This window comes from Planococcus citri, chromosome 3 (assembly GCF_950023065.1).
Source record: "Planococcus citri chromosome 3, ihPlaCitr1.1, whole genome shotgun sequence".
Classification (NCBI taxonomy): domain Eukaryota; kingdom Metazoa; phylum Arthropoda; class Insecta; order Hemiptera; family Pseudococcidae; genus Planococcus; species Planococcus citri.
The window spans coordinates 65,988,727-66,004,456 of record NC_088679.1 but is presented as its reverse complement, the minus strand read 5'-3'; the positions used below and the strand labels follow the sequence as shown (position 1 = coordinate 66,004,456).

Below are 15,730 nucleotides of genomic sequence, written 5' to 3'. Positions count from 1 at the left end.
AAATATTATTGCAAAAATTTCGTATACATATAATTATGTAGAAAAATTGCGCAAAATTGCTGAAAAAGGATCATTTTCCAACTTTTTTGGAACTTGAATTACTCATTTTTGGAGTTTTCCCCTCACTTCGCTCGACCTATTTGCTCTTCTTTTTCCAAATAAAAACTTAATAGTTTAAATTCAAGAAATGATCAGAGTTTGAATCAGAAAAAAAATTTCACAACTGGGCTACAAGCCAGGCACTTCGCCATCATCATCAAGTTCAAAAAGCTCAAAGCTTCCAAGTTTACCTAGCGACAAACATTTTTACCTAGAAAACGACTGAACCGATTTTGATGAAACTTGAAATCTCACAAAGCCTCCACCATTCCTAACGAATTCGTTTATTAACAAGTGGATCTGTTTTCAAACGAATTGCTGACGTATAAATTCGTAAATTGATTCATTTCTCAATGAATTGTTCATGAGAGTATTAATTAATTTAAGGGAATCATTCAGGAACGAACTGATTAATTTTTTAAATGAACCATTCGCGAACGAATTGATCAATTCTTCAATTTATGAATCAATTCGTTCGCGAATGATTCACCAACAATTATTCAATTCGTTCGTGAATGATTCACCAAAAATCATTCATTTCGTTCGTGAATGATTCATCTAGAACTAAGTGAATGAATCGATTCGTTCGCGAACGAGTGTTTTATACGAATAAATTCGTTTGCGAATGATTCACCAAAAACGATTCAAATCGTTCGCGAATGATTCATCAAAAACCAAGTGAATGAATCGATTTGTTCGCGAACGAGTCACTTATACGAATCAAATCGTTCGCGAATGATTCACCAAAAATGATTCAATTTGTTCGTGAATGATTCACCAAAAACTGAGTGAATGAATCGATTCGTTCGCGAACAAGTCACTTATACAAATCAATTCGTTCGCAAATGATTCACCAAAAATTATTCAATTAAATTCGTTCGTGAATAATTCACCAAAAACTAAGTGAATGAATCGATTTGTTCGCAAACGAGTCACTTATACGAATCAATTCGTTCGCGAATGATTCACCAAAAATCATTCATTTCGTTCGTGAATGATTCACCAAAAATTGAGTGAATGAATCGATTCGTTCGCGAACGAGTCTTTTATACGAATCAATTCGTTTGCGAATGATTCACCAAAACGATTCAATTCGTTCGTGAATGATTCACCAAAAATGAAGTGAATGAATCGATTCGCTCGCGAACGAGTTACCTATAAATCAATCAAATTTGTTCAATCGTCCATCGGTTGTGAATGATTCGAATCGATTCGATTCACTTCGCTTGAAAACAGATCAATTCCTATACAATAGGTAGTTATGTAGTTTCACAAAAACCGAATCAATCGCAAATTAATTGATCCGTTTGAGAATGATTCACCAAGAAATCAATCAATTTCCCCGACGATATTGTCAGTTCTTGAATTCCTTAGTCTAGCATATAACTTGAAACCATGAAACCATTCGCTGAATTAACACAAGAAAACCAAATTTCAAAAATATGAGGAAAGTCGTTTTCACAGTAATATCTCTAACACTTTTTTCTCCTCAAATTAATGGTTGATTAGTCAACAATGTTCCTCGTACTCATATAATATAGATTTTCTCAGCGCTTTTGTACATACATTTACATTGTTCATTTGAACAAGCTGCTGGTAATACCTAGCTAGTAGCTACACGGCGTCATTTAATAATGTGTGGTTCTGCGGTTCAAAAATGTTCTGGTCAAGCTTTGATGTTTACAAAGTCTCATCACGGTTAGCTGTTGCTAGTCGAGTTTTCTTTCCATAAAATACAAAGCGAAGTGGTTCAAGAACACCGGAAATGAAATATTTATGGTTAGTTTGGCTATTTGTTAAATGTATAATGTTAATTCGTTATTTCTACGAAATACTCACGCAGTATTAAACGTACCCATGCAAGTACAATTAGAGGTATTCGATATCGCAAAATAATACTTAAATAGCCTATTGCTCGCGTTCAAATTGATTCGAAAAGAGCACAGATAATAAACGTCACATTTAAAATCAATGTATCTATAGAAGTTTTAGATTAGCTGTGATGTGGGGGGGGGGTCGTTACCTAACCTATAGCTATCTGCATTGACGGAAAGTAATCAAAAGTGTTTTTGTTCACGTATTAGTATACAGTCGACGCTTTGATACCAGCGTCGTGTCTTTTCAGCCTCTTTACTCGTGTACCTACCTACCTAAACCTAACCTTCTGCCTTCTGCATGTACACATTCGTTCAAGTTATGAAAATCTCGTTGCAGAAGCTCAATCTTCAGCCTATTTATAGCTTGCTGTGATGCTGAATCTTGTTTTGTCAATTGAACCGTCGAAAAGGTTCGTTTGAAAATTAATTTTATCTTCACAGAGGAGCATTCAATATATGAATTTCCTTTCTATTTCTGAATAAAGATACCGTCATCCGAGCGTATGACAAGTTGAAATTTCCACGTTTAAAGCTATATGTATCTAACGCTGCATAGGTAGCTAAAGGTACCAACCTATCATCTGCCTTCGATATGTAGGTAGGTATAGTGATATAGCTGTAACCGTGACGGAACGTGTCTACGTAAAATTAGCGGTAAAATGAGAAGCTTTTCAGTGGCTTTTGTACGGATACATGGCATGGCGTTCGTCTATTTCAATCTTATTCATTTTCAAAAACAGTATACTCGTTTCTATCCTTATTCTATTTATGTCGCGGGGATATTTCGGTTACAATGTGATATGAATACATATCGCAGATATGCCTACCATATATTTACATTAGTGAATAATACTGATGTTTCATTTTGAAAAGAGATAACAAAAGAAATTCCATCAAAAACCTTCGATATTTGACAAGGGAGGTATCCCAAATTGCAACAAAATTTCGAACTGGACGCGAAGCTAGATCGAAAGAGCTCTAAAAAATAACACCATTCAAAATTCCAGGTGCTAAAGTGCATTTTTCAATTTTTCGAGATTTTTTTGGAAATCGAAAGGCCCACGAGAAAAAATTAAAATCTCACCAAATTAACCAAAAATGGAAATTTCTTCAAAAAATGTATAGTTTTGGAAGTAAATGAACTAGCATCCCCAATGTGATCATTATATTCAAATTTCAGCTTCCTAGCTCATCCCCACTCTTTTTAAGGCGGAATTAAGGTGGAAACTCCCTTATTTTACCCCTATTTTTGGACTTTTTCCACCTTAAAATGAGTGGGGATGGCCTAGGAAGCTGAAATTTGAATATAATGATCACATTGAGGGTACTGACCAATAGTATGATTTTGGACCTTTTTCATCCATTTGGGCCCATATTATGCCCCTCCAAAAAAATGACCTTTCTGTAATTTTCGACTTTGACTCTCCCCACTCCAGAGGTCAACTCTAGCTTCCAAAAGAATCCCATTTGCCAAGTTTGACTTCATTTCATCAATTAGAACAGATTCCAAGTCCCAATAGAGGAGAGGAGGAGTCAAATGAATGATTCAAAATTTGAAATCAGCCCCTTTGAAACCTCGAAAAAACATAGGTCACCAGTGTTGCCAACCTTAAAGATTCAAATAGGAATTGTAAGATTTTCCCTGTCTTTTCGTGAAAAGTTGGTCCAAGATTTAGAAAATGTTTAAAAGTGGGAAGGGGGGGGGGGTTAATTTTTTTTAAACCGATCTTATTTTGTGAGGTTTCCACAATGGGTACTTGGGTATAAAAACAAAAAATTGTGGCTATACAAAAACATTGAGATCTTCTTCGCTCCCTTGGAATTAAAGATAAGTTTATGGTAGATGTTTCTTTACTCATCAAAAAAAAAAAAAATGAGCACTTATATCTATCTCTCAAATTTCCATACCTATCTCTTTCGATAATTTTGGAAACATTCGCTTGGAGGCCAAAATTCATCGCAACATCTACACTTCCGAGGACCATTCTCTACTTTATTATTCAGGTCAAAAAATGCATAAAAATTGGAACCATAATTCCGCAGCTATAACCTTTTGAAAAATCCTTTGAAAACCTCTCCAAAAATTCATCTCGACGATTCGTGCATTAGACCGGCATTTCGAACCGATTAACGAATTTACACGCTAGTGAAATTTTAATTTCTTAGTACGTGTCGATATAAAAGTGAAATAAAATGGTTTACAACGCTATATACCATCCGGGGGCTCCACAGAATAGTAAAACTTGGCCATAAAAAATTAATTTTCTTTATTTTAAATCTTCGTCTAGATAGAAGGGTTTTTACAACGTGCACAGGGCACAGGCAGAGAGAGAGAGATTATAAACCGTTAAAAAGGATGCCTTTTTTCCGAAAGGTTTTAATTTCGGGTATGAAAATCGTAGGTACCTTATACCCGTACGAGTGAAAAAGTATCTACATGAAAATCTCACCTTGCTTGACTTTTGCTGCTACTTTACTCCTTGACTTTGCATTCTTTTTTATCGAAAAAGATGAACATTAACGAGAAAAGTTGAAAACTTTTGCTACTTAAGTTTTCTTCGTGTTTTTTTTTTTTTTACTTTTCACTGCTCTCTCTTTCGTTCTACGTATAAGTAAAAATTATTATAAATATCTTTGGGCTTGAAACAGTTTTCATTTTCGTATTATAATACTTACTCGTATTATAATGTAGTATACGATAGAGAAACAAAGTATATATAAGACGAGAAATCATGTCAGAAATTACTTTTTAACGTGCTGCTTTATATCACAAGTTGCCCAGACTGCTAAGTATACGGAAACTTTTTCGAGTGTATTTCATGTTTCATTGATTTTAACTTGTCGGGAGCAGAGCGTTTCGCGTTTCTGTCATTATTAGTTTTGTATTAGTAACGGAGAGTTTGCTAAATTCTGACAGACGTCTTATAAATCTTAACAAACACGAAACTGGAAACTCTCTCGCGCTTACCTTTACTTTGACCGGTGTGTTTATCTCGAAGAACGTTTATTTGATGTACACGACCGTATTCGGAAAACATAGCTTTTAATTCTTCTTCATCCATCGTTCGCGGAATTTGCCCCACGAACATCTTGATGTAATCCGGGTCCGGTTGGTCCTGCATGTCCAGCTCTCTGTAAATTGAATTAACGACAGAAATTTAATCGCGTGTGGGTAGTTGATTTATTGCTTCGTATTGTAATTAAAACAGATAGAGGTAGGTAGGTAGGGTACCAGTCTGCAGTCCAGCTGGTAAAAAGTGCTTTGGAAAATTGAATTGGACATAGCGCCCAAAATACTCTGTTGGCTATTTGAGGACGTGGGTATGAAATTCCAAAAAATATGCATTTTGAATTTTTTCTGTTGCACAGTGAGCTGAATTTCGCGAAAAATTCAAATATTTCAATGAAAATGTTTTTTGAGTACTTTTGAAGAATTTTGAGTACAAAATTGGGTCATGATTTATGGAATTTTTGAAAAAGATATCATCAAAATCGGTTTAAAATTTCAGTAGAAAATTCAAATTTTCCATCAAAACTTTTTTTTGAGCAATCTTGAAGAATTTTGAGGTCAAAGTTAGGTTACGATTTTTGAGGATTTGAAAAAAAAGTCCAATTTCTGATCATTGAAATTTTCAAAATAGGTATGTCAATAACAATAATATTATAGGTAGGTAATTGGAATCTGGATTACAATAATACAATTTCTCTTTATGGGAGCCCTTTTGATGGATCGTATAGTATTTTTTCATAACTACTTGAAAAATCAACTCAATTTTCAGCTAAAGATTTTTAAAAAGTGTTCAAAAAAATTTTGATTTTCTGCGAAAAATTTTACACATTTTGATAGGTAGATTGTATGTATATGACGCTTTTTAAAAAAATACTTGAAATCATGATCAAATTCCTGGCTCAAAATTCTTCAAGAATGTCCAAAAAACATTTTCGTCGAAATATTAGCATTTCTCGCAAAATTTGAACTTATTTTGACACGTTGAATGGCACCTTTTTCAAAAACCAATGAAAATCATAATCCGATTTTGGGCTCAAAATTATTCAAAATTGCTCAAAAAAAGTTTTGATACAGAAATTTGATTTTATTTTGAAATTTCAACCCAGTTTGATTGGTCGCATCGCATACCTTTGTTAGAAAGTCTCAAAAATCATGACCCAATTTTGGGCTCAAAATTATTCAAAATTGCCCCAAAAAAGTTTCGATAAAACATTTCGACTTTCTATCAAAATTTCAACTCATTTTAGAGTGGATGCATCACATCGGTTTGAAAAAATATCAAAAATCATGGCTCAGTTTTGAGCTCAAAATTTTTCAAAAATACTCGAAAACACATCTTTGTCCAAATATTTGAATTTTCTGTCAATTTTTAACCTATTTTGATATAGGTACCTACTTGAATGCCACCTTTTTCAAAACTAACTGAAATCAGGCTCAAAGTTATTCAACATTGCTCAAAAAAAGTTTTTTATAAAAAATTTTGATTTTCTACCGAAATTTCCACTCTTTTTGGTAGGTTACATGACATCTTCATAGAAAAATTTCAGCTGACTCAATTTTGAGCTCAAAATTGTTCAATATTGCCAAAAAAACGGGGGTAAGGTTTTCTCGGCAAGGAAAGGTTTGAATCATGGCATAGATATGTTTTTTGTGCCACGCTCCATGTATTTTGATAAACTGCATGACACCTTTTTCAAAAATAGCTGAAATCATTACTCAATTTTGGGCTCAAAATTCTTCAAAAATGCTCAAAAAACATTCTCGTTAAAATATTTGAATTTTTCGTGATAATTTCACCCTATTTTGATCCAAAGTATGATGCTTTTTCAAAAATCTCAAAGTTTATGACCACATTTTGGGCTCTAAATTCTTCAAAAAATGCTTAAAAAACATTCTCGCTGAAATATTTGAATTTCTCGTGATTATTTCACCCCATTTTGATAAAAAGCATGATAGTTTTTCAAAAATCTCAAACTTTATGACCACATTTTGGGTTGAAAATTTTTCAAAAATTCTGGAAAAACATTTTCGTCGAAATATTTGCATTTCTTTTGAAATTTTAATTTATTTTGATACGTTGAATGACACCTTTTATCAAAAATCGTTGAAATCATGACCCAATTTTGGACTCAAAATTCTTCAAAAATGCTCAAAAAGTATTCTCTTTAAAATATTTGAATTTCTCGCCCCATTTTGATGGAAAGCATGATACTTTTTTTATAATCTCAAAATTCTTGGGTTGAAAATTCTTCAAAAATGCCCGAGAAACATTTTCGTCAAAATATTTGCATTTCTTGACACGTTGAATGACACCTTTTTCAAAAATTGCTGAAATCTTGACCCAATTTTGGACCCAAAATTCTTCAAAAATGCTCACAAAACATTCTCTTTAAAATATTTGAATTTCTCGCCCCATTTTGATAGAAAGCATGATACTTTTTTAAAAATCTCAAAATTCATGGCAACTTTTTGAGTTGAAAATTTTTCAAAAATGCCCGAGAAACGTTTTCATCGAAATATTTGCATTTCTCGCGAAATTTTAATCCATTTTGATATGTTGAATGAAACCTTTTGAAATCATTATCACCCAAAAAAAAAAATAACCCAATTTTGGACTCAAAATTCTTCAAAAATGCTCAAAAAACATTCTCGTAAAAATATTATTTGAATTTTTTGTGATAATTTCACCCCATTTTGGTCCAATGTATGATACTTTTTCAAAAATCTCAAGGTTTATGACCAAAATTTGGATTCAAAGTTCTTCAAAAAGGCTCGAAAAACATTTTCGTCGAAGTATTTGCATTTATCGCGAAATTTTAATCTATTTTGACAAGTTGAATGACACCTTTTTCAAAAATCACTGAAATCATTGCCCAATTTCGGGCTCAAAATTATTCCAAATTGTTCAAAAAAACTGATAGAAAATTTTGACTTTCTTCCTAAATTTCGGCTTTTTTTAATAGATCACATGACATCTTTTTGAAAAGGTCCCTTAAATCATAAACTCAATTTTGGTTTCAGCATTTTTCAAAATTTTTCAAAAAAATTTTCTTTGTGATATTTGAATTTTCTTGCGAGATTTAACCTATTCTGATATGTTGCAGAGTACCCTTTTCAATACCTAATCACAAAAATCATGACCCAATTTTGGGCTCAAAATTTTCCCAAAGTGCTCAAAAAAATTTCTTTGAAATACTAATTTGAATTTCGATCGTAAAAATTTCATTTCGTTTTGATAAAAAGCACGATACTGTTTCAAAAATCTCAAAAATCATGATTCATGGTCCAATTTTAAGCTCAAAATTCTTCAAAAATGCTCAAAAAAATTTATAGTCGATTTTCTGACAATTTTTGGCTTGAACTTCTACAAAAGTGCTCAAAAAACATCTTCGATAAAGATTTCAACAGATTTCTTCCTTTCACTCAACATTTTTGGAATTTCTGTGATGTGAAGAGATACTGGGGGCCAATTCGTGAATTTTTTTTCAATTTTTTTTTGCTCTGCTTTCTAGCTCGAAATCTCAAAAGAAAATTTCAAAATGCTTTTTAGTATTTTTTTCCAAATTATTCATACCTAATGATAGGTCGGGATAAAAAATTCAAAAAACGAACTCCTGAAGACATTTATTTCAAGTGGGCGACTATACTTTGAAAAATTTCAAGTTCCATAGCCCTTCAAGAGGCTGCGTCTAGGGTACTCAAAGTAGGGTCGTTTTTTACATTTTTTTAAATCACTTTTGAGTAATCTGTGCAGTACTCCCGTCACCCCCCCCCTCCAAATGACGATCCAAACTTACACGTATAATTTTTAAATTTTCTTCGATGAATGAGAATACAAAAAATCTAACGTCACCAGCTGGGTAAGTCAAAGAATCATGGCTAAGCATATAAAAACAATCGAAATCGTTTTCAATTCTTCATCCCTCCCTAAACCATATTGCACCATCTTGAGCATTATTTCAACCACAACCCACCACAAGGAAACACTGAAAATTATCTAGCTAAAAAAAAAAGAACTCGAGTAATTCAATTTTATAGCTTTTTGTACTGACATCGCCAATACCTACTGTTGCTGTTTCCATTATACGAGTACTATAGTCTTGGTACTCGTATAATTTAGTCTCACGCTAGTCGCTATCGTCACCATATATCTCTTGTCAAGTCTTCGAAAGCTGTTTCGGATCACTCTTCGTTTAAATTAATGAATGGGTTGTATTTGTACTATGTACACGCGGTTTCCACTACATCAACTTTTCAATTTCCGTACGAACCATTGACGAGAGTGGAAAAATGTCGTGCAAGTGTCTCCCCTCCGGCGTTACGTGGTATTCATGCCAGTTTATCATATTCCATCTTCATTAAAATGTTACATATTGGTTTTTGGTACATTCTATGGTAATGTGCATACATGTACTTCGTTAGTGCATGTGGAGTGTACAAGTCGTACTCGTACATTTTAGGTACATGTATCGAATGAGTTGAAGTATAAACTTATACGATACCGCACGAATAACAGGTCACATAGTAAATGGAAATTGAATGAAGGTAGAATTTATTCCAGATATCATTTTAAACAAGTTTTTCATCCTTCTTTATAGCGGATTTTCAACAAAAAAAATCCCTACCTATCTTTTTCCCCCGAGGAATAAGTAGGTAGGTAATTAAAATTAACACGAGTTTTATTATTAATAATAATTTGAAATATTAAATTACAAAATGGGCGCACCTTCATTTAAATGTATAAAGTTTATCAAGTTTTCCATTCGAAAGGTTCTCCAAGATATAATTTTTTAATAAACAAATTGATATAAAGTATAATTATAGTTTAATTAATATTTTTCTACTATGAAAAAGAAACGCAAACGTCAGTAATAAAATTTGTGAAAAAAGTTTTAATAACGTTTTTCATTCGAATTCAAACATAACGAAAACTTGTAGCGGAGTTTTTATACGCAAAAATCAAAGAAACTTTTTGCTTATTTGACAGAAAAACATTCAATTTGTAGTATTACGTTTTGCCGAGCAACAGTTGGTTCCAAGTTGTGTATTTTTTTTTTGAGTGACTTTCATTAATCTTGGCGTCTGTTCGAGGGTGGAATGAAAATCCAAGGCAAATAGTTCAAAGCGATATTAAGTCGAGTGATTGTACGAATCGAGAATATCGGTTCATCTTTGATACGCTTACAACAAGTGTCAGATTTAAATATCTCTCTGTACTTTTGTAATATACACGAATATGCTAGGTTGGTTTCATTTCGAGCTTTTTAAAATTGACAATTTTATTTGCGAAAGAAAATATACTGAGAATAGAATATGAAAGGAAAATACATCGTATAAATAGATGGTTTAATTTTATTAAAATTTTTACTCGCATTTTAAGGAAATATCGAATACCACGAAGATTTTAAAAGAATATTTAAAAAAAGAGTTGGTATTTAGCGAACCGAGTACAAGAAATTTTCCACTCTCTAGTCACAAATAATTACTGTCGAGGGTGGAACTAGTAGAGAGGAGCTTCCTTTTAACACATTTTAGTAAGACGCGTATAATATTAAACATTTCGATTCGTATATTTTAAAAAGATGATTCTCGCATAAAGAGATGATAACAAGCATTTTATTGCAATTTTAGCGAGATAAGCGAGTACAAATCATTTTAAATGGATGAGTTTCCCTTCGTTTTGCTGTAATAAAAATGATATTCTGTAATTTGTAAAACAATTACTTTTTCTTGCAGTTGGGTATTTTTTTTCGCATCATACGAACGTTTTGATGAAAAAGTGCTCGGATCGAAATCTATTAAACGTTGCTTTGTTATTATTTTTTAATAATTAATTTGATTTTATTGTGATAGAGTTTATAATTTAATATTTTAATGTTTCAGTGTTCTAATGTGGGCCTACCTATGTATTTGTAAAGGAAGAAATTGTTTGGTTGGAGAGTCAGGAATGTGCGCCATTCATTTTTCCAGTGATCTTTTTTTGGCAGCCAACTGAGAAGGTAAGCCTTTCAAGCTTTAATCGTTCGTGTCTGATTTTAAATTTGTGAACCACTCGTTTGCAAATGATTTGATTTTACGTACGAGAAAGTCATTTTTTCAAATCGATTCAATCAAACAGTTTTCCCAAATGATAAAGGTTTTCTATGACTTATAAAAGGTTTCATTTTCCGTTTTAAATTTTTGATGTTTCACTTTGGAAAAGAGAAAATTCGTATTTCAAAAAGTATTTTTAAAAAACACTATTTTATGTGAAAATTTTTTTGGTTTCAAAATTATAGAATAAAAAAACGCAAACAAGTGAAATTCTTATTTTGAGATTAAAAAACCGATGTTTTTCATTTGGGGAAATTGGTGTTTTCGCTTCAAGATTAAAATTTAAATAATGACTTTTTTTTTAGAAATTTTAAATTTTAAAAAAAAGTAAAGAGGTCCGAGCAAACCGAGAGCAAAAGGATTTGAAAGCTCGTGTTTTGAGAAGTTGAAAAAACAACGTTTTTATGCAAAAAGTTTATTTTCTTGAAAGCTAATATTTTTTTAGAAATTTCAATAATTTTGAATAAAAAAGTCAAACAAAACAAAGCAAAGTAGAGATGAAAAAAATTTATGTAATTCGAGCACGAGAATCAAATGTTACGCAATCAGCTTCTTCAGCAAAGTTTTTAAGAAACCGAATTTTCTAAAATTTTAGAAAATATATCAAATTCAGATTTTTTAATTCATAAATTTGCTAACTTCAACATTTTGACGATTTTTTCAGAATTTTGTAATGTTGTATGTTTGTTGTTTTTTTTGAAAAAACTTTAGGACAACGTTTCAAAATTTCATCATTTTTATAGTTTAAAATTCTTCAAATTTTTCAAAAATTGCACCCAAACGTAAATTTGCTAATTTTAAAAGAAATGTGGCCAATTTTTTGACGAGCTTTCGGTAGGGGAGGGGGAATCAATTTCTCTCATACCCCCTCGATAGTTTTGTCTCTAGACCCACTGTTGAAATGTTTTCCATCAAAATTTTTTATTCACTTCTGATGAAAAAATATTCTCAAACTCATATATTAGGGCGAATCTCAAAAAGAAAATGTTGGAGAATTTTGACCAAATTTAAAAGAGACTTTCATTCTGAGTTGAAAGTCACTTGGAAAAAATGTCAGCTTCGGAGATGCCCCTGGATGAGAATTATGGATCTTCAAAAAAGTTACATTTTCAAAAAAAAACGTGGTTTCTTCGCTTCAGCTGTTACCCAGCCTGTTTTCGCTATTGTCATCAAAATATAAGACCACTTTTAAGGTTCTTGTAGAGCAGTTAAGAATTTGCAAATCGCTTATTTTTGAGTAAATTTGAAATTTGCATGAATAAAGGAAGTTGTTACTTTCAGCGTTTGACATGTTGAATATAAGAAAAATCACTTTTACGAAAAACACTGTATTGAACATTTTAAACATGTGATGGCCATTTTGGTACGACGTACCATCATCAGACATAAAGCAATAATGATAAAAGTAAAATTGCGAAGTACATACAAGAACAAATAGATAAACAATTACGTCGAATTATATGTTGGGCAGTGCTTAGGATTTAGGGGAGGGGAATGGTCGGTCATGTAGGTAGAGGAGCTGCATAGCATGTTGCGATGAATGTTGGTTGGAGCTTTTACAACTTCATTGAGAACAATGTAGTTGCTTTCTACGTGTTTGAATATTTCAAACTCCTTTAAGTCTCTTACCTTTCTTTTCAACATGGAGGGCTTTGAAATTGAAGTCAGATGAGTGGTTGTTGGTTAGTATAGATCAGATGGTCTGCAAACATAGATACTCCAGGTTTTTTATTTTTCCACGCGCTAAGGTGTTCTTTAATGCGTATTTTGAAAGCTCGGCCAGTTTGCCCAATTAAGAGAGCTTTACACGTATTGCATTTGAGTCTATAAACTGCACTTTTCCGATCATTAGGTATTTAATCTTTGTTGTTATATAGTAAATTAGAAATAGTATTATTAGATTTAAAGGCGAATTTTACAGGTTTTTCTAAATATAGGTGTTTGAGCTTTTTATTTAAGGCAGGGATGCCGCCGATAGTTACTATCGCGATAATTGAATTGATTGATTGAATACACGAGCTATCACGATTATCGTGATATCACGATAGTAACAACTTGCGATCTTTTCCGCAAGGATCGCTAATATGCAACAGGAAATTAACATTTTATTCAGACTTATAAAGTAAGTTCTAGCCTCTAGGGCATATTTTTTAAATAAATTGATGATATTTCGATAATAAAAACTTCAAGCTTTAAAATGAATTGAAAAATATAAATTATAATTATTCATCGGATATTTCTAGATGAATAATGGTCAACGGTCAACTGAAGTTTATCAATTTTCATTTTCACACTGAAGGTGAGTCGCTAAAAAAAGACTGTATATCAAAAACTGAGCTAAAATGAGCTATGGGGGCTTCATTTTTGAAAAATACAGGCTTTTACGATTGTTTCAAGTTATTTGCAAATGAAATTTGTTGAAAACTGTGCATTTCCGAGTGATTTGAAATCTTTGTTTTTTAACATGTTATTTTCTACTTTAGTTTCACAGTTTCAGCATAATTTTAAAGAAATAATTGTTAAAAAATATTTTAAAAATGATCGGAAACACTTCTACTTTCCAAAAACCAAACCCTTGAAGCTAAATTCCACTTGGTTTGTAAAATTTGAGCTTTTCAGCGAGATGACTAGAATCTACACTTTTCTATATCAGAGATGACGAGCTAAAACGGCCTGTATTTCAAAAACGAAGCAAAAATGAGCTACAGTGGTTTAATTTTTGAAAAGTAGAAACTTTCACAATTATTTTAAGCTATTAGTGATCGAAATCCGTTCGGAAAAGACCAAAGAGTGAAATTCAAACACCAGCAACATTGCAATAAAAATTTTGTAAAGATTACCGATTCTTCTCAAATAATCAGTTTTGAACAGATTTTGATCACATATAGCTTAAAATAATCGTAAAAGCTTCTATTTTCAAAAATTAAGCCACTGTAGCTTATTTTTGCTTTATTTTTGAAATACAGAGCTTTTTAGCTCGTCACCTCTTACAAAATGAGCAAATTTCATTCTAGTCATCTCACTGATGAACTCAAATTCTGCAAATTTAAGAGGAATTGAGCTACGAGGGCTTGATTTTTGGAAAGTAGAAGTGTTTCCGATCATTCTAAGATTTATTCATTCAGAATTATGCGAAAACTAAGGTTGAACTGTAATGAAATGAAATAGAAAAATGTTGTAAACAAAGATTTCAATTCACTCGGAAATTGACAATTTTCAACGAATTTCATTCGGGATTAACTTAAAATAATCGTAACAGCCTGTGCTTTTCATATATTAAGCCACCGTAGCTTATTTTTGCTTCATTTGTGAAATACAGGTCTTTTTAGCTCGTCACCTCTTTCAAAATGAGCAAATTTCATTTTAGTCATCTCACTGACAAACTAAAATTTTGCAATTTGAAGAAGAATTGAGCTTCGAGGGCTTGATTTTTGGAAAGTAGAAGTGTTTCCGATCATTTTAAGATATTTTCAACAATTATTCATTCGAAATTATGCGAAAACCAAGTTGAAATGTAATCAAATAAAATGAAATGAAATACAAAAATGTTGTAAACAAAGATTTCAAATCACTCGGAAATGAACAATTTTCAACAAATTTCATTCGCGAATAACTTAAAATAATCGTAACAGCCTGTACTTTTCAAAAATGAAGCCCTGATAGCTTATTTTCGCTTACTTTTTCAAGTACAGCCTTTTCAGTGACTCACCTTTAGTGTGAAAATTGTCAATCTTTGGTGTTGATGACTTGATGTTGAATACATTTTACATCTATTTACTATTAGCCTAGAAATAAATATCCGATAAATAATTACAATATTCAATTCATATTGAAGTTTTTCCTTTCGAAATATCTTCGATTTATTTATTCAAAAATGCTCTATAAAGTTGGAGTAAATCGTTGATTTCCTGTTGTATAATAGCGATCCTTGCGGAAAAGATCGCAAGTTGTTAGTATCGTGATATCACGATAATCGCGATAATAGGGGAAAGTCAATCGATTGGCAATTGATAGTATCGGCGGCATCCCTGATTTAAGGAGTTAGTAAGCTTACAAGTAATCGAACCATTGTAAGTAAATTTTTTCCAACATACATTGATGTTATCATCATGGAAGATGGTCACCTTGCAGAAGTTTTTGGACATGCTTGGAAGATAGCCATTGTTTTTAGCAATGTCGTAAATAGTATAATTATTTAGCTCTTTATGAAAGTTGGATTTGGACAAGGGGGTATTAAGAAGGTGATCTATAAGGTAGCGGAGTCCAGCCTGTTTGTGGTTGGAATGGTGAACAGAAGCATTGTTGATAAGTATGTCTGAATAAGTAGGTTTTCGAAATATGTTAAAATTCAGCTGATCTTGGTCTATCGTGATTGTAATATCCAAAAAATTGATATTGAGACCACCTACTTTCTAGAGTAAACTTTATGGAGTCAACGATGGAATTTATATAGGCGTGAAATTCATTCAACTGCGATATGGTGCCTGTCCATAAACCTAGAGCATCATCTTGAAAATTTTTTCTTTTCAAAATACTTCACATTAATCAAGCCAAAACATCAAAAGATATCATTTCTGAAACTGCTGGGGGATTATTTTGAAGCACAGTGGTGCCAATTTTTTGGTCATTAGGTATTGGCAATTTTTAAAAA

General features: G+C 32.1%; 1 protein-coding gene and 1 long non-coding RNA gene across 16 annotated transcripts in view; one reads left to right on the top strand and one right to left on the bottom strand.

Moving 5' to 3' along the window:
* Positions 1–11,024, top strand: part of LOC135838319 (uncharacterized) — a 57,493-nt gene extending 46,469 nt beyond the window's left edge. The window contains exon 6 of the long non-coding RNA XR_010557369.1: positions 10,870–11,024. This is a non-coding gene — a long non-coding RNA (uncharacterized LOC135838319). The remainder of the gene's footprint in view (positions 1–10,869) is intronic.
* The window catches only part of bru1 (bruno 1), a 323,289-nt gene that overhangs the window by 157,367 nt on the left and 150,192 nt on the right, over positions 1–15,730 (bottom strand). For all 15 annotated transcript variants that reach the window (XM_065353887.1, XM_065353886.1, XM_065353892.1 and 12 more), the window contains exon 3: positions 4,945–5,108. In XM_065353887.1, coding sequence (XP_065209959.1) covers positions 4,945–5,108 — 164 coding nt within the window. The remainder of the gene's footprint in view (positions 1–4,944; positions 5,109–15,730) is intronic.